The following is an 18659-nucleotide window of genomic DNA, read 5'->3' as shown; positions in this document are numbered from 1 at the left end:
CGGCGCGACGCGGTCAATCCTCTCGCGCGAATCACGTCATGGATCGTTAAACATCAATGAATCTTTAATTGGTACGAATCTTTAATGACCTCGTTGCGATAAAATAGACATGATTAATTTATGTATGGTATACAGGAGCAGAAGGCCAAGCCAACAATAAAATCAGCATTACGTCACCAGCAGTAAAAGCCCGACTGTTAGGTATCAAAGGAGCAATTTTAACTCAATCCGTTCAGTTAAATAACATTTTATTATTTTTACCTTCATGTCAAAATATAAATCAACCCATTTGTGTAGTTACTTAAACAATATTAACGTATGCATTTAGTAAATAATAAACTGAGTCAAATTTAATCAAATTTATTGAATGAAATTGTTTTAGTTAGATTATTGATATATTGAATAACGACCTACATAAATAATTAAAAATAATTCAATTTGGTTGTATTCTGACATTTGTGAATTTAACAGGATAACAATTTAAAATGATCCGAATGAAAGGAATGTTAAATTATTAATAATTTAATAGGTAATAATAAAAAAAAGTATTAAATTTTTGATACATAAAATTTACCATCCATCTGTATCTAAAATTCTCTAGACTATTTCTACAAATAAGTTTGGAACTTTTTGACTGATATCATCAAATATTTAGGGTTCTGAAGATTAAGGTCAAATAACTTTCTCCCCAAGCAGGGGAACGTGAAAAGTAAAATTTTTATTATGAAAAGTAATGGAGAAATTTCTCACTTTTCATGTTTCCGCCTTAGGGCGAATGTTACATAATCGCTATCCTGGTTTAATATAGAAAATAATCCATATTTGATAAAGTATCGCGATGTATCGAGACGTCTAAATCATAATCTATGTTCTAGGACGTCTAATTTTCTATGACTCGTCGTTCGTCTCTCCTCTCCGTTCCATTTTGTACAGGTAAATACGAATAAAAATTCTAAGAGAAAGGGAATCGCCCGTATCATTCTTCGTTGTCCAAATCACCCTACATTCGCGCAACGCCGGGGAAACGTTGAACGGGGGATGCTAAGAATTAGCAGACTTTATGAATGGGCTGCTTGGGCGTGAGGGAACGAGCGGTGGGGGTAGTCATGCTGCTTTAACGATCGAGCGCATCCCCACTCCTGTCTCATTCCGTCTCCTTTCCTCCGGCTGGTTAACGAGTCTTCTTTCTCGATTCCATCCCCTCGCCATCCCCCTTCTATGCACAATCCCATTCTCTTTCTCTCTCACCGGCTACGCGCACACGTGCGACCGTGCAATTGTGTCGGTTACGTGCTGATCGTTCATAAATGACGGTGCACGGGTGTGTGCGATGTATACGGGTATCACGTGTGTATAAATCTCTACTACAGGGACGAGTTGCGTGTACACGCGATACTCTTCGCATAATGCCAAGAATGGAACGAGCAATGGGGCAATGGACACTTTTGCGCGGCTAGTCGTACCGAACACTTCAAACAATTGTAATTGAACGCTTACACGGCCTAGCCGGCCGCTACACTTGTAGCGTAATGTATCAAATTTCGTTTTGATATTGAAGAAGTTTGAAATCGAAGTCGTATTGAGTAGGGCACGAGAGGGAGAGAAAATGACATTAGGATGCTTTCACATTTCCCATTTCCCACAACTCCCCATATATTTTACTCTTGTTTGATGAACAACAAAGGTAAATGATACCCGCGTGACATTAGGGTGGAAATCTCAACATAATTTTAGGGAATATATTTCATGAAAATTAAATTTCGAGTAAGACAAATCTCATTTACAGCTACGAGATGTCATAAGAAATTTTTTGTAGATTTTTAATAACTGAAATATCAACTATTCGATTTATTTTCAATGAATAAGTTACTTTATCAAGGTCAATTGTTTACCGGAAAATAAATGTGCCACTTTGAACTCCTTCCGTGATAACTAAATTATCTGTAGTGCGCATAGCATATCCAATATGTATATACATAATACATGTTCAATATTTTAATGTAGCTTACTTCAAACAACGTGAAAGATTAATCGCAAGCTTCCAAAGTAAGCAGATTCTGATACCGTTAAATTTAATCGAATTTCGCTTCGATTGTTAGGATATGATAATTTGGAGATACTTGAGTTCCCTCACCATTGCGATCAATGGTTACGGGAGCAGGGAGCATCGTAGTTCGGAGGGATGAAAATCGCCAGGTGTGGGTGGTTGGAACATCGATGAACGAATATCCCCACCAAACTACCCGGCGAGAGTAGCGTGGGAGTTTCCAAGGTCATCGCAAGAGCAAAACGTAGTACGACGCCTCCGCCGGGACGCCCGCGCACGAAGCGTGGGCGTATATATGTACGTACACAAGCCATGCACACAAGACGTTTCAAATCGTTAATGGCACTTAATACGCGTTTTACTGTTGTATTGTTAATTATCTGAAGCGTAGCTGGAATAGAGATATCCTTTGTCGTGCAAAAGTTTTGATATCAATTTTGTAAAGAGCTGAGATAAAGTGATCGTCGATTCAAGACACGTTCATTAAAAGATACAAAGCATATCCTTTTGAATTTTAGTCATTGTAAATCTTTATATTGAAACAAATTTCGATAACATGAAAGAGAACTAAATTCAGAAGTCATATTGAATAGAAATACTCCAACGTGCAAGAAAAAGCATTATAGATTTTAAAATATATATGCTGTTATTTTATTAAAGGCAAAAATAGCAATTCGGAAAAGTTCAAAGATAAAAAATATTTATATGCAAATAATTTTGTATGCTTAGATAGATATATTTATAAAATATTTTTCATTATTATTAACAAGTCTCAAAAAATAAAAAGTTTGATATAAAAAAAGTACCCTAACATATGATTTCTCACAAGATTCATAGTAATAATGGATTATTAGTTATATTTGTATAATATTATTATTCTAAAAAACGTCACGCAAAAGTACATTTTTAACAAACACGAATAGTATTTTTGCCTGTTACAATCACAACACCATCATCCTGCAGCTCTTTCAGAGCATCTTCAAACATCTCGCGCGTCACCAACTAAAAAATAAAAAGTAAAATTAAACAATCATTTTACACGTATTTAAAAAATAAAATAATAACGATATAAATAAATAACAAATAACGCATGAATAATAACGGATAAATTTACCGTGCTAGACGATTCTTTCAATTCCGTGAAGATCTTTTGGTAGTTTAATGTCGGTACTTTATCCTTGCTCTTGATAAGCTTCTTCAACGCCTCAACCAGCTCCTGCCTTCGTTTTCTCGCTGCCAATGACATACCAGTCGTCAAGATACTAATATCGATTTTGCCGCTCAATGGATCGATAGCGGATTGTTTTAATGCCTCACGATGTAATCTGACAATTATGAGTTGTGTTAAATTTATTTCTAATATTTATTTTTCTAACATTTATTGTTAACCACATTTTATTCACTCTCACCTCCAAGCTTCTTCAACATCCACAATCTCCACTACATTGCTGAATCGCATTTTAGCGTGTGCTTCGGCGAGTCTTATCAGTGATTCCAATTGTCTCGGGTAAGCCGTAATTTGTCCGTGACCACTTCCTACTCTGCGCATATCGACGTAAGCTTGGATCAATCTCTGTTGGCTCTCCTCATTAAGAGAAGGTTGTACATGTTCCTTGGCATAAGCTATATAATCACGCAGAATACTCATATCCACAATATCGTCTTCTTCTTCCAAATCAGATTTATAATACAACGATACCAAATGCCTGGCAAGTTTCCTATCAAATATTTCGTCTTGAGGATCCAACATGAGGAAAATTAAGTCGAAACGTGACATCAATGTGTGTGGCAACATAACGTTCTCTATTACCTAAAAACAAATGCGACATTTCATAAGATTGCTCTCTCGTTGGTCTAAGATATCAGATGTTATAATTTGATGTGAATATATTTACTGTCTTATTTTTATTCCACTGCGACTCGCAAGGATTAGCCGCTGCTAGAATACTGGTTCTCGCATTCAATTGACAAATGATACCCGCTTTCGCAATACTCAGTGTTTGTTGTTCCATAACTTCGTGCAGTACTGAGCGCGTGCTATCATTCATTTTATCGAATTCGTCGATACAACAAATACCGTTATCTGCAAGCACCAGAGCACCAGTTTGCAATACTAATTGACGGCTTTCCGGATCTTTCGTTACGAAGGCGGTTAAGCCCACAGCGCTGGAACCTGAGAAAAGAATGTATACGAACGATATGAGAAACGAACATAACATAACAAATGTAAGATACGAACAAAAGCTAAAATCAGATTCGAATTATCATTATTAAGAATTATTTACCCTTTCCGCTGCTGTACTGTGAGCGAGGTACCAAATTGAAGACAAACTGTAGCAGTTGTGATTTACTTGTACCCGGGTCTCCGCATAGAAGTATATTAATTTCGGACCGGAAATATTTCTTAGTTTGTTCGTTCTGTTCTTTCTTTGTACCACCGAACAATTGTAACAATATACCTTTCTTGACATCCTCGTTCTCGTAGATGCTGGGAGCAATGTGTCGCGCCAATCGTTCATATATGTCCTCCTTTTGTGATAGTAATTTCAACAATTCTACTCTTTCTGGTGGAAATGCATGACGCTTGCCGTCCTCTTGCTCATACAGTCTACATATGCAATAAACCAAAATTAATAATAATGTAATATATTAATTAATGTTAGAATATATGTGTTTAAATCACGATAAAACAAGTTTATGAAAATGAAAAATAAAATGAAAATTAGAAATGCTTACCGCTTTGAATCTTGTTTTCTAAAGTGGACCACGTCAACGTGTGTCCTGTAGATGGCTCGTACGTTGGTCTGTCGAGGATTAACGCGTATCGGCAACGCGCGATATATACCAGTGACAGAAACTCTATCACCTGCTGAGATAGCATCAACTAAATTATGATGTGCAAAAAGCACTACTGTATGAGGAGTTTGACCAGCTGGCATATCGTCCGGTGACTCTTGCAACTTGATCATTTGTTTGTCGGTGAAATGACTACGATTGTGTACCAGACTGAAGCAAAAATTGTTGTTGCAATGAGTGCACACTGTGGGCTCAGCTATGTGACCTCTGTCGATGACCACAGTCGTTGTGAAGGAGCATACAATGCATTTAAAGAATGCCTCTCTCATTTCCGGCAGGATATTTGATGTTCTAATGACCATTCCAGTAATCGTGATCAATCGATCTATGTCCTCTGGATTCAGGAGGCGCATACTTGTAGTCCTTGTAACATTATAGGGACGTACTTGAATTGAATGTTCCAATGCTGCCCCAGGGAATTTCTCAAAAAATATTTCGTTTGCAGTTAAATCAAATGCTGGTATAACTTCCTGAGGATAAAGTACCAACTGATTATAAAGCTGTGCATCAAAAGCCTCGAGATGAGCACAGTTTATATTCAAATAAGGCTCTTCTAATATATGTATCTCCTCAAGTTTCTGTATGTAGAGTGGTTCTGATAAATTCATGTTTTCAGGCAATTCATCGTTCTCTGCTTCTGGATCAATAAAGTATGTAACAAATCGTCTGAATTGCTGCTTGATACGATCCACTACGACACTTGTGCCCCAGATTATTAATTGTGGGCCGTTCTCACCCTCGGACGTTCTTTCTCTGTCTTCATCATTTTCTGGTATCTGCGAATAAAATTTAACCATTAATAATTTAATAATTTCATCTACCTTAATAAATACTGACATATACATTTTAACTTACAGTTTCATTCAAGTTAACTTGCCGCACACGTCTGTCAGACTGAACGTCTGGTCTCTGTTGCATCGGCGTACCCCTGACACCACTACGAGGAGTACGAATCGATGCCAAAGAGCTAGGAGTTCCATAATTTAATGGAGACGACAGTTCTATCTCACTCATACCAGGAGCGAGAGGACTTGTCTGTGGCTGTCGATTCGGAGAAGACAATGGTATAGATGATAAGCCCTCCGACGACGGTGCAATGGTCTCCTGCGTTTGACGGTTGCCCCATCGTAACGGGGTGTCTACCGGTTGATTACCTGGTCTTCTTTGAGGTGTACCTACGTGTAACAAAAACAAATGTAACAGTTTGAATACAATGTCATTTTTAAAAATAAAGATAATTAATGGATATTCTTCAACCTCTGGCGGTGCCGGCGACTCTGGGTGTTCCGGCGACCGAGGGAGTCCTGGATGTTGGAGTCCGAGGATGCCGTCTAGGAGTACGACTCGGTGTGCGGTTCGGTGTGCCATTCGGTGTACCATTCAGCGAACGATTGTCATCCTGAGGGACCGGAGTCCTCGGTGGTCTAATTGGACTCGACATCGTTGACGGAAATTAAGATAATCTTATACCTTGCTTCTTCTAGGCACTCTTCCCAATCAGAAATTCATCCACGTATAGGCAGGTGCAAGTAACCTCCATAAGCCACTCAATTGACTCAATTTCCCGCGCATTCCCGCGAATTCAAGCTTGCCGAGAGAGCGTCACCGAATACAAGTTCGATGACGCCCTCTCGCTGGCTTTAGATAAACAAAAGCACATATAAGCTGTATTCCAAATTTGTTGCCAGCACTGAAAATGCTACAGTTTACGTTACGTGCACTATAGATTTTCAGAACTGGCAGTCAATTTTGGAACACAACCATATAAAATTGCTGAGCACTACTACCCTCTGAAGAAGTGGATGTTAATTACACAATAATATCCACCTTTTTGCGCTGCTTCTGATGAAAATAGATATGCTGGATTCACACTGCATCCGATTTTCGTCGTACGACGAAAATCGGACCAATTTCTAGCATCGTGGACACAAGGCTTTACACAGGTTACGCCGCATGTGACGGCGCCCTTAGACCGGACTATGGATTCCGGCCTTAAGCCGTAATCACACTACGGGCTCCCGACTCTGCCTCGACTGCCAACTCTGACTGCCGGCCTATAATGGACCAATAACAATAAATCAGTCTCATTATTATTGGTCCATTATAGGCCGGCAGTCAGAGTTGGCAGTCGAGTCAGAGTCGGGAGCCTGTAGTGTGATTACAACTTTAGACTGGGCTTCTTTTGGCTGCGGTCCACTTGATGCTACAAACGCTTCGAAGCGTTTGAGCGGCCAATCAGAACAAAGAATTTTACGAATTGACTAATCAAAGAATGCTTTGAAGCGTTTGTAGCGTCAAGTGGACCGCAGCCATAAACATAATGAAAAATCTGAATGCTGATTGGTAGGCTATAAGGCGATAGACACATAATTCCAACTCGTTAGAAATTTATCGCTATCGCCTTATTCCGTCTTCCTATGTGCATTGATATATGGATTCCCGTATGTTGAATTCCTCTGTTGCTATTGCTATCGCTATGTCTATCGCTATCGCCTCGCATTGTGTCTTGGACTTAAGGTCTGTTCTTTTTCGAAGAATTCTGGGGGTCGATTGTGTATCTCGAAATGAAATGAAAATTATAAAAGTGAGCATATTCACTGGAGTATTCATAATTTAATTGGTCAATAACTAGTGAATTTGCTCACTTTTGGAATTTTCACCTCATTTCAAGATACACAATCGACTCCCTGAACTTAAGGTGGAAAAAGAACAAACCTATTATAAATATACAAGCCGAATCAATAAAATTTGATAGTTTACATACGAAGTTATGTTTGAGGTTTATAAACAAAAAAATTTAACAATCATATTTACAAATTTATACACAAAAAGTCAAATAATATTTAGATTAGATATAAGATTGTATAAAATGCATTATTTTTTCTATATTTTTTTTATTCATATATCAATTATATTAATGTCAAATTAAAAGACAATTATTACAAATTATTACAAATTATTACAATTATTACAAATTATTATAAGATTTTCACATTTGCATGTCATTATCGATACCCGAGATTCAATAATTATAACTTATTCGATTCTCATTTCTTTTCAATTCTAGAATTGGAAAGAGATGAAGAAAGTTGTATAATATGATGTAATAATATGAACAACTGTTAACATTGTAAAACTATACATATTTTAATTTAATTTAATTTAATTTATATGTACAGTATATTAAAGATTTATGCGTATAATTTTGTATATAATAAAATGAAACACAAATTTAAAATTTAACATATAATTTAAAAGCAAGATTTCTTTGACTTTTAAATTATATTTAAATTATATTTAAGTTAATTTTAAATTTGTGTTTCATTTTATTACATACAAAATTATACGCATAAACATCTTTATATACTGTACATATAAATTAAATTAACATTAAATTAAATTAAATTAAATTAAAATAGATCACAATAGTCTTGAGGACTTATTTCGTTTATTTTATTTTCGGGATTATTTTTCTTTATATATGAGCTGATTACATTAATTATTATTGCCTTTGAATACTCTGATAATTCATCTGAGGGTGTTAACGCAATACGTCTGTACGTGAGAACTAAAAGATAATAATATAAAATATTAAAATTTATCATCCAGATTTGCTTAAAATCTTTATGTCTTTTCTACACATATATACACGTTTATATCGAAAATTATGGAGATTAAATAATATTTTTTTAGACTAATCTATTAAATTATAGAAATTACAAAAACTATATAAAATATAGAGGAAAGGTCCCTATTATGAGATATCGAATTCATTTTGGATAAATGCTAGAAGTCTATAAGCAGAATAAAAAAAATGATAGATCGTTTTGAAAGGAATTTAATAATTTAAGATGACGTTACCTAAAATTTAATTCAAATTTCATTTTTTTTAATTAAAGAAATGTAAAAAGTGAGCAAAACGCAAAATGAAAAAATTGTGCTCCTAATATGAGATGTCCCGAAAAATCGATAGTAAAACGGAAAGTATATCAATATTGCAATTAAAAAACTTTATTTAATGTTTCTAAAATACGAACAAACATAGCCAGCGTGCGCGAAAAATGAGCATACAATAGATTATACTTAGAACTTGTTTTCAGGTAGTTAGAATCAACCATCGCAGATATAGGCACTCGACGTTCATTCTGGTTGTCTTTTTTTATTATTGTACAATAACATTTATACTTTAGCAACGATTTTCACTATAACATAGAAGCATTCCTAATATTTCATATTAAGAATACCCTGGGTATCTCATATTACGATTTCCATGCCTTATGGCTTTATGATTATCAAATCTAACTTCTATAATTAAACAATTCAACATATCCCGTATTTTTCTATTAGTACGACCTTACGCTATCACTACATGAAGATTTTATTGCCAAATATTTATTTATTAAATAATAAACAAGGTTTAAATGCTCATCTCAATAAAACTTGAAGACATCCAAATTCTAAAATCTTGTTTTATAATAACTACAGGCATGATCTAATAATGAACTTTTTACTAAATAGTTTTTAATCCAAGAGCAATAAATTCATAGTGGAACCAATAGATAGCGTTTATTAGTTTAGCAGAAACGCTGCTATCTCATATTAGACGCCTATCTCATAATAGGGGACTTTCCTCTATGTAGAAAGTTCATATATATATTATATAAATACCATCGTCGTATGACTCCTTTAAATCTTGCATTCCTAATAATTTACGTATGTTGTCTGCTGTAATTATATTAATAAAGAAGAATAGTACTGGCATTGAATTTCCAAAACAAATAAAAAGATCAATATTTTCATAGTTCACATTAAAAGTAATGAAATCTTTTTCTGTAAAAAATATTGAAATATTAGAAAAAAATTATAATCCTATTATTTCTACTCATAAACATTTCTGTTATAAAATCAACCTTTTAATGTAGGTACACTAAACGATACACCACTATAGGAAATCATTACATCTTTCCAAGGTATATATTCATAAGAACCAATTGAAATAACTCTACATTTTAGAAAAAGTTGTTCATAATTTTTGTTAGTTTGATTCTCCATTAAGTTCAATTTTAAAGGAATTGTTAATTTATTAGAGACTGTCTATAAAAATATAATATAATCGTAATATATATTTACAAACTGATACTTATTTAATATAATTTACAAACGGATATTTATTTAATATCTAATTTCTTTACAATAAACCTATAAAATTACCTTAGGAACATTTTTTATATAGTTAATATTACGGTTACTCAGTTTTTCTTTCTCTTCTATACGCCTAGAAATATTAAAATAAACAATCTTTATAATAAATATAAACCTATATAATAAGTGATTTTAATAAATATAATAAGAGTGAACTCACTTTTTCTTCTGCGGGACCAATAGAGATTTTTTGTTCTCGTTACGTTCCATGTTTTTAATAATTAATATTTAATTGAAATAAAGATATAACATAAAATTTAGGTCAGCAGGAGGCACTCGGAAGAGAAGTCGTTAGTTGAGTACGGTTAAATTTGACTGCGAGGTATTTAATTTCGATATTTTTTTAATATGTTTTATTATTTAATGTGTTTCTTTCTCACGAGCAAGGGCGACGTTAGACTGTATTCGGCGTCCCCTGCAATATTTAAATCAGCGACCTACATATATGTAAATATATGTGTATATTTCATATATTATATATATATATATATAATATATGAAATATACACATAAAAATTTCACTAAAAATTTATTGATAGTCTTATATATATATTAGTATGTGTTTAATATTTTATATGCATAAAAGGATCGCAACTATTTGATCCGTAGTCCAATAAATAATAACGACTATTATGTATTTCGCAATTAATTGAAAAAATGTAAACGCGATCGTTGAGATCCTGGTCTATCAAAACAAAACAAATATATTTGTCCGTTTATTATTTAGTTAAGTTATTAAAAAAAAAAAGCGTTCTATTCCTTCTGTTCGCGAATAATTTAAAAGTAATTTTAAATCTTATTATCCTCATTACAGATTGATAATCTTATTAAATTGAAACACAACAAAATAAAACTAATAGAAAAAAAGTTAATAAACTCTAAAAAATTTATTACAAGATTTAGCAAAGAATTTAAAAAATTGAATGCGTGGAGACGCACGCGTAATTGTGTGCATGTGGAAACTCAGATACTAGGCAGAGCAGGGGTAAGTCTCGCGATCAGCTGATCGACACAACGTGTTGACCAGTGTTGACTCATTGACTCTTGAGAAGGAGGCGTGTCGTCAAACGGAGTGGTGAACGATGCAGTCGTAGAATGCCAGCTATACGTAAATGTAAGAGATTGGCCAGTCAGGAGCCGCGCTCTCAATCTCTCGGAGCAGACTGGAGCGGAGCGACTGGACCAAAGTGGAAGATGTTTTGTAGTGGTTGAGTCTTTACCCACATTTAGGAATATCGAAGGTCGCCGAATGTCAGGTGTGATCTCTCAGACGACGCTCGTGCCAGACTCCTACCTGGTTGCGCCAGAGATGTTTCGATCACGACTTCCCAAAATTACACACGATCGCTTATAAAGCCTACTACTCGCTTACAACCAGGATATTCCTCGTGCATCTTTCGTGAGTATTGCTTCCTACAAGGAAACACGTGTTCAGTGCGAGAAGCTTTGTTCACCTGTAGACTCTCGAGCAGGAAAATTTATATCAATGGTAAAACGTACGCAATATGCATGCATAACATTTAAATATTTACATATTTGGATTCATTTATTTATACGATAATATGTTGATAACGCGTTGATTTGCATAATGAAGCAATTATTTATATTGCACGCTATGCATATTTCTTTGCTTTATGTATACTTTAGTTTTATGATATGTGTTTCGTTGTCCATCAGGGAGAAATCATGTCATACTCCATCAATAGAAGACCCTTATTAGGAGGTGCGTCTGATAGCGAATTTGAGGATGATTTGGAAACTGAAGTGGATGATCCTACTATCACAATTCCTGACGAGAAACCATTTTTGAAACCATATGAGCCACATGACAAGTACGTCCTACTATTTGAATTTAATTTGATAGTTGTTTATTAATATATAAAGTCTATTCATCATCTATATTTGTAAATTTTTTGCATATTTTAGATATAATCTTGCATACATCGTGTTTTACTTACTTGGCATAAATACATTAATACCATGGAGTTTTTTTATTACTGCTGACGACGTAAGTGACGACGTTTCTTTGCTTTTTTTCTCTTTTGCTGAGAATACAGTTGTCTATATAACATCTTTTTTCAGTACTGGATGTATAAATTTAGAGAAATTCACAATAATTCGACAAATCTTACTCATACGTATGCAGAACTACTTGAACAGAAGACAGATCTTCAAGCTAGTTTTACTTCTTATTTAAGTGTAGCTAGTGCATTACCAAATACTCTGTTTTTAATACTTAATGCATTTATTAGTAAAAAGTGAGTAAAAAAAATCTGTTAGAAAATAATAGACAAGTATATGCTTTAAAAAATATGCACTACACATTTATTCATAAGAGAGATTCAAAGTTACTACATACTTTTCATTTCCTTTGTATGGCTACATTCGCCTTTAAGATTTGAATAATTGAGAATCCTACACAAGAAAATATTTGATGTATTTTATGCAATATACAACTGATACCTCGTTTCAATTCTTTTATAATACATAGATTAAGAAAATGATTAGTAACTTTACATCATATATTATAGAAAAATAGAAGCGATATTTAAAGTTTCTAAATTTCCAGAGTTTCTCTAACTGTAAGAATGGTGGGTTCTCAATGTATAATATTATTGCTCTTCATCCTGACGACTGCATTTGTGGAAATGAATACTGATAAATGTAACTCAGCAAGTTATTTTGTCGTTACATTGATATATCATATTAATTAAAAACTCTTCTATTACTTTAGAAATAAAATAAAACATCATTTTCAGGGCAAAATGCATTTCTGATAATTACTTTGACGACAGTTGCGCTTGTAAATGGTGCGTATGTTATTAAATAATTAAATGTATGGCAAAGATGAGTAATTGAGCTTGTGATAAGAAAACGATTATATAAACTTCTAGCTGCGAGTGCAATTTTTGGAGGAAGTTTAATGGGTATAGTGGGTAAGTTTTCGCCAAAGTACATAACCGCCATGTCCGGTGGACAAGCTCTTGGCGGAATATTCACGGCTCTAGCGGAAATTTGTTCCTTGTGGATAGGTGCCAGTCCAGTACTTTCTGGCTTAGTGTACTTCATTATCGGTGACACCATGCTATTATTATCGCTAATCGCATATATCCTTTTAGAGAAAGCGGTGAGTCAATTTCGTTCAAACATATCTCGGGGTATTAATTTATTATCTTATTACGTTTTCTTTAATCCGATCAGTGACTATATCACGCAAAACAATGATATCATTAATGTTTATTGTTTTGTTCGTTAAAATGATAATGTAGCACAAGTGTTTTATAAATATATGATAAGCTACTTATGATAACGAACATACATGTATTATATTATTGCACGATCTGTTGAAAGAGAATAAATGGAGTAAATAAATAGTCGAAATAAGTGATACAGGATTTTTTTTTAATATAATAGCATTTCTGACTAAAGTTTTTTTCACAAACAATTTTGTTAATTAAATTTACAGAATTTAGTCTAAGAATCGTTGCTCTACAAAGTTTTTTTTCTTACAGCCATTCTTCAAACATCACATGATAGAAAAAGTACCTGAATTAGATTCAGATTATTCCATAAATGGAGAAGTTAGCTTCTCGACAAGTCCAAGTGTGTCTTACATGCGAATTATAAAGAGAATTTGGCATTACGGCGTTAGCATATTTTTAATATTCTTCATATCGCTAGCTGTGTATCCGGCGGTCACTGTGCTAGTAGAGAGTGAATACAAAGGCAAAGGCCATGCATGGAATGGTAATCTCAAATTTATGTACTACAATGTTTTAAAAATTTTAAACAATAAATTGTATGGGTATAATCTGAAATGACTTTTCAGACATATACTTTGTACCTGTAGTTACGTACCTTATCTTCAGTACAGGCGATTATGTAGGAAGAGTATTATGTGGTATTCTTCAATGGGTAAGAATTTGCGTTTTAAGAAAGAATTTACCATTTGCAAATACTCATTTGTGCGATGTTTATTAAGTTTTTATCATTGCAGCCAAGAGGCAAGCCATGGCTCGTAATATTTTTGAGCGTCGCTAGAGGTATTTTTATACCTGCATTTATGTATTGCAATGCGCAACCGAGGCATCATCTACCAGTTTATATTCACAGTGATATATATTATATCTTGATAACTATTGTGTTTGCCATAACTAATGGCTATCTCTGTAATTTAACATTCATTCTCGCGCCTACGTAAGTATGTTTAACGATAAAACTTCGTTAATTGCAAGAGATTATTTTCTAATTGTATATATTGATTTTACAGAGTCGTAGATAGTCAGGAAAAAGAAGTTGCGTCTGCAATGATGGGTGCTTTCTTGGGTATAGGATTAGCATCTGGTGCTGCGCTCAGTTTATACATGGTGAAGGCTCTTTAATGTTCGACTCTTTTAACTGAAAAGAAATGTAAATAAGATACATCTCACTGCCCTTTGTACATTCGAAATCAAGTAGGACCACCAGATTGTTTTATGATTATGATATTTTAAATATGACATTAGTATAAATCAATTTTCAATCATCATCTCAACGAAACATTGCTGCTGATTTACGAGAATTCTTTTTTTTACAAAGAATTTTCTCGGTGCAGCTTTCTGCGGGGTGTTTAACTAAAGATCTAAATAGAGATCTGCTTACATATAATTTTTTTATTGCTAATTTTAAATTATCTATTTAACACAATTGCAATGGTGCAATTTCGTATTATCATATTTGATTTTTCAAGACATAGTAATTGGCGAGGTGTCAAATTACTAGAGATAGACAATGTTGATATTATGTATAAATTTCATCATTTCTACAGATTTATATATAGTTTATGTGATACATTTATTATATATTTATATTATATCAAAGAAACAAATAGTATACAAAATAATTGAGACTCTATCATTGTAAATTATCGAAGAAATTATTTAAATTTAAATATAGTATCTGCAATTTAAAAAGAAGTATAGATAGTAATTGTGATGCGACAAATGAAAAAGAGATATTAATAAGTATTAGGTATAATAATAGTCTCGTTATACATAGAAATATGATCAATTTTATGTTAATAAATAAAATGCTTAATGATATTCATATAATTCTGTGTTTAGTTCGTGAAATTAAATCTTAAAAATCTATATAATAAAATTATTACGATAAATAATAAGTTATAATAACCGTCTCTCGATGATAGAAGAATTAAGAATGTAGTACTGCTTGTCAGTGCCACCGACGAGATATTATTAAAGACCGACGTTCTTATGGGAGTTCGCGTCCTTGTTAATATTGAAGTAATTAAGAGTAAAAAAACTGATAATATTGTACTAATTTTATTATATAGTTTTATAGTAGATTTTATAGTAGATTTATTAGTTTAGTAGACGTGTTTAACGGTGTATGTGCATTTAAAACTCAATAATACTCGATTTTTCTTTAAAATTGTGATTTCAGTGTTATCGTCAAAGTTTGATTATCAACAGAGATAATAACTGCAGAGAAAAAATTGTAATTTTTCGGCAATATATAGGATATTATAACTTTACAAATATGTATATTTATTTATAGAGCATTTATGTAATAAAATATCATGAATTTAATAATGTATTAGTCAAATATTTATGTTAATAATAGCAAATTTATATCAATTGTCGATAATGTCAGCGTTCTTCGATTACCTCCGGGCCCTTGAGGCCCTTTTTATACCGCCGAAAATTTGCCCAGGGTTGACGGTCTTTAATCTCGTCGGTGTCAGTGCTTAATTTCACAACGTTCTAGCGTGTAACCGATTTAAATTTAGGTGCTTTTCCGCCCATCCATATCTGTTTGCCGCCGCCGCCCTCTATCTTCATTATTGTTTTGTTGTATGACGGTTTCACAACTTCCTTAGGAAAGGTAACAAAAAATAATATTAATAAAGCTTTCATCGATTCAGAAATATGTCGAACTCAAAGAAAAGAAAGCGTCCAAAATCCCACTCACAACAAAGACATAAAAGGCTACGGTCCACTTGATGCTGTGAATTCTTCGAAGCATTTTTTGATTGATCAGTTAATAAAATTCTTTCTTCCGATTGGTCAATCAAAAGTTTCGAAGCATTTGTAACGTCAAATGAATCGCACCCAAAGAAGTCGTCGATCTGGGGCTCTATTCTTGAAAAGAAACGTAACAAAAAACTAGGAAAATACTATAGTATACATAACGTATACTCTAATATTTCGCTAGATTTTCGTATACGTTTCTTTTCAAGAATAGACCCCTGATCGATAATTGCAGGATATGAATGTTTCTGTAAATTTCGCTTCTTTTAATTTTGAGCTATAAAGATTACGTTTGAATGGCTGCGTTCAGCAGACTCAACAGTTTTGCAACCGTTTTATGATTGTCTGCTGAGATAGGACCATTCTTCTAGATCTAAAAGTATGATCCAATTAGCGCGAAGGAAATTTACAACAGTTGCAAAACAAACGTTCTGCTGAACGCACCCAATGTTGCGTTATTCTGGGTGTTCTAAATTTACTGTCAGCACTGAAAATGCGACAGTTTACGTTACGTGCACTATAGATTTTCAGTCCAGACAGGCAGTCAATTTTGGAACATAGTCTTCTATAGTAAGTTGGCGACCTTGCTCTGTACTAGTATTAATGTAATCTGCGTCAGCTGCGTAACTTAAAGCTCTAAATTACTAAAGTAGCGCATTAGTCTGCCATATTGGACCTACTAACCTTATCATATATCAATAATACTAACCAATACTAAACGCTTATTGGACTACAGACAATTAGGGCCACAATGGCGGTCGCAATATAGTTGTCGGTATTTCGGCTCAGATCAAAGAAATGCGCTACTTTGGTATATCTAGAGCTTTAGCATGACTACATTAATACTGTTCCTGCCGAGCGGCCATTGTGAGAGTTCTCTCTCTCGATTTGCGAAGTGTGCAACAAGCATTGCAACAGCAATTGCACGCGAATAAATATCCTGTTTATCAATCTGCATAAATAAGGAATTTGCATAAACAATGCAAGAACAGATTTAACCTAACAACTACGGTTAGCTACATTGCTTTAAATTAAGAAGCGCCATAACGGTCAGAACGTTAAGATGTTGAACTATTGTAAATTCATTTAAATGAATTAATTTCAGAAATTATAATTGCGTGCCGATATGGTTGTCGGACTTTCAACGCAATCAAATCTGAAAATATTAATAATCCCCCCAAATTTCCCAACTTAAAAACTGTAATAAACTTTGTCATTAAATGTTTCATCTCATTCAAAAACTAATGAAGCCAACCTTCACGGTAAATCGAAAGAGAAGAAATACTACTCACCAGTTCCACACGAACGTTGAGTTGTCAAATCCACACAATTTTGTTGTTGAGGGAATAGTTCAATAGGAACAAGATTCTTAAGTGTTGGGATATATAATTTAAACCGAGTTTGTTTTGGGGTTTTTTAGACAGTTGTCCAAAATTTTTAATTGTATCCGGTGTCATTCGGTTATTTTAAGAGAGCGCGTGCGTAAACAGCAGAATGGTATTATCGCGATCTGCAACCGCTTGATCGTCTCTTTTTCCGGCGGACATGGTAAGCTCACCATCGCGATACAATTAAACTGTAAAAATCCGCGAGATAGCATGATATTTTGTGATACAAGCGGCGTTAAGGTAATCTGTACGAATGAATAAAGACGTGTGATATCAGATATATGTATTCCCTGTGAACTTTGAAGTACTTAAAACTGTTTCTTGTGTACGTGATACTTGCGTTGACTATAGATAGCAATTTCAGCAGTATATTGTTAATTTGCAGAATTAAATTTCTTTTATATATTCTTTTTTATTATATTCGTTTTCTATTATATATTCCAACTGTTGAATATTCTTTAAGGTTTGACATTCGACTTGATAACAGTGTGAATTAATAAATAAGTTTCGATAACCAAATCTGGAATTTAGTTATTTTTAACATTATCCACATTCCCTCGTCTGTCTCTTTGTTTTTAGTATCCACTGAGTCCGGATCTACAATAGGTGTTTTAAGACTTAAGCCGTAAGAAATTGACCAATTACGGTCGAATCCGAGGGGAATAATCGACTGTGATTCGCCCAATTTTTATGGCTTAAGGCTTAAAGCCCTATTGTAGATTCGGGGTAAAGAGAAATAATACTCAACAACTCTGCACAAGCGTTGAGCGGTCAATATCCACACGATTCTGATCTTCGAATATCTGAATACGTTCAACAAGAACGATACATTCACAAACAGCACAATAAGTGCACGCAATTTCAACTCAAACGACACAATAAGTGTACACGATGTCTTCGAGCATCTTGTGAATACGTTCAACAAGAATATATACAGGGTGTTTCCAAATTAAATGGCAAAACTTCGGGAGCGTGTAGAGGAGTAAAAAACTAAGAAAAAAAGTCCTATAGACATATGCTCCTTTTTGCTTTGTTTCGCAGGAAATCACGAAAAAAGAAAAAAATATATTTAATTTATTATTTTAATTATTTTATTTATAAACTTTTTAATGAAAATTTTGTTCGAAATGTGCACAG

At 33.7% G+C, this 18659-nt stretch overlaps 3 protein-coding genes across 4 annotated transcripts in view; 1 reads left to right on the top strand and 2 right to left on the bottom strand.

Moving 5' to 3' along the window:
• Positions 1-2917: 2917 nt before the first annotated feature.
• dpa (disc proliferation abnormal) lies at positions 2918-6499 on the bottom strand. Its single transcript, XM_018455734.1, has 8 exons — positions 6161-6499; positions 5759-6078; positions 4784-5679; positions 4333-4655; positions 3943-4220; positions 3457-3857; positions 3162-3372; positions 2918-3049 (listed from the first exon to the last, which is right to left on the bottom strand). Exons 1-8 carry the CDS (start codon positions 6342-6344, stop codon positions 2954-2956), a joined length of 2709 nt encoding a protein of 902 aa, XP_018311236.1. The 5' UTR covers positions 6345-6499; the 3' UTR covers positions 2918-2953.
• Positions 6500-11094: 4595 nt separating this feature from the next.
• Ent1 (Equilibrative nucleoside transporter 1) lies at positions 11095-14926 on the top strand. Of its 2 annotated transcripts, none has more exons than XM_018455730.1 (11): positions 11095-11504; positions 11783-11937; positions 12032-12113; positions 12188-12363; positions 12675-12769; positions 12865-12915; positions 13000-13232; positions 13618-13852; positions 13935-14020; positions 14103-14302; positions 14376-14926. In XM_018455730.1, exons 2-11 carry the CDS (start codon positions 11792-11794, stop codon positions 14485-14487), a joined length of 1416 nt encoding a protein of 471 aa, XP_018311232.1. In that variant the 5' UTR covers positions 11095-11504; positions 11783-11791; the 3' UTR covers positions 14488-14926. The 2 variants fall into 2 exon arrangements, with proteins under 2 accessions (XP_018311232.1, XP_018311233.1); XM_018455731.1 differs by lacking the exon at positions 11095-11504 and adding an exon at positions 11522-11601.
• An 801-nt stretch (positions 14927-15727) lies between these two features.
• The window catches only part of LOC108727593 (Protein-L-isoaspartate (D-aspartate) O-methyltransferase), a 13604-nt gene continuing 10672 nt past the window's right edge, over positions 15728-18659 (bottom strand). The window contains exon 6 of the mRNA XM_018455765.1: positions 15728-15978. The gene's annotated coding sequence lies outside the window, so the exon portion shown is untranslated. The remainder of the gene's footprint in view (positions 15979-18659) is intronic.

The sequence above is a fragment of the Mycetomoellerius zeteki genome, unplaced genomic scaffold (assembly GCF_001594055.1).
Source record: "Mycetomoellerius zeteki isolate Tzet28-1 unplaced genomic scaffold, Tzet1.0 scaffold51, whole genome shotgun sequence".
Lineage (NCBI taxonomy): Eukaryota > Metazoa > Arthropoda > Insecta > Hymenoptera > Formicidae > Mycetomoellerius > Mycetomoellerius zeteki.
This window is presented reverse-complemented; position numbering and strand designations above follow the sequence as displayed.

Excerpts from the sequence above, each read along its gene's own strand:
- Ent1 (XM_018455730.1), top strand. The coding sequence starts at position 11,792 with ATGTCATACTCCATCAATAGAAGACCCTTATTAGGAGGTGCGTCTGAT. Across the intron at positions 11,938-12,031 it reads CCATATGAGCCACATGACAA|ATATAATCTTGCATACATCG; the intron begins GTACGTCCTACT and ends TGCATATTTTAG. Across the intron at positions 13,853-13,934 it reads CAAAGGCCATGCATGGAATG|ACATATACTTTGTACCTGTA; the intron begins GTAATCTCAAAT and ends ATGACTTTTCAG.
- dpa (XM_018455734.1), bottom strand. The coding sequence starts at position 6,344 with ATGTCGAGTCCAATTAGACCACCGAGGACTCCGGTCCCTCAGGATGAC. Across the intron at positions 4,656-4,783 it reads AGAAAACAAGATTCAAAGCG|ACTGTATGAGCAAGAGGACG; the intron begins GTAAGCATTTCT and ends TTGCATATGTAG. Across the intron at positions 3,050-3,161 it reads TGAAAGAATCGTCTAGCACG|TTGGTGACGCGCGAGATGTT; the intron begins GTAAATTTATCC and ends TTTATTTTTTAG.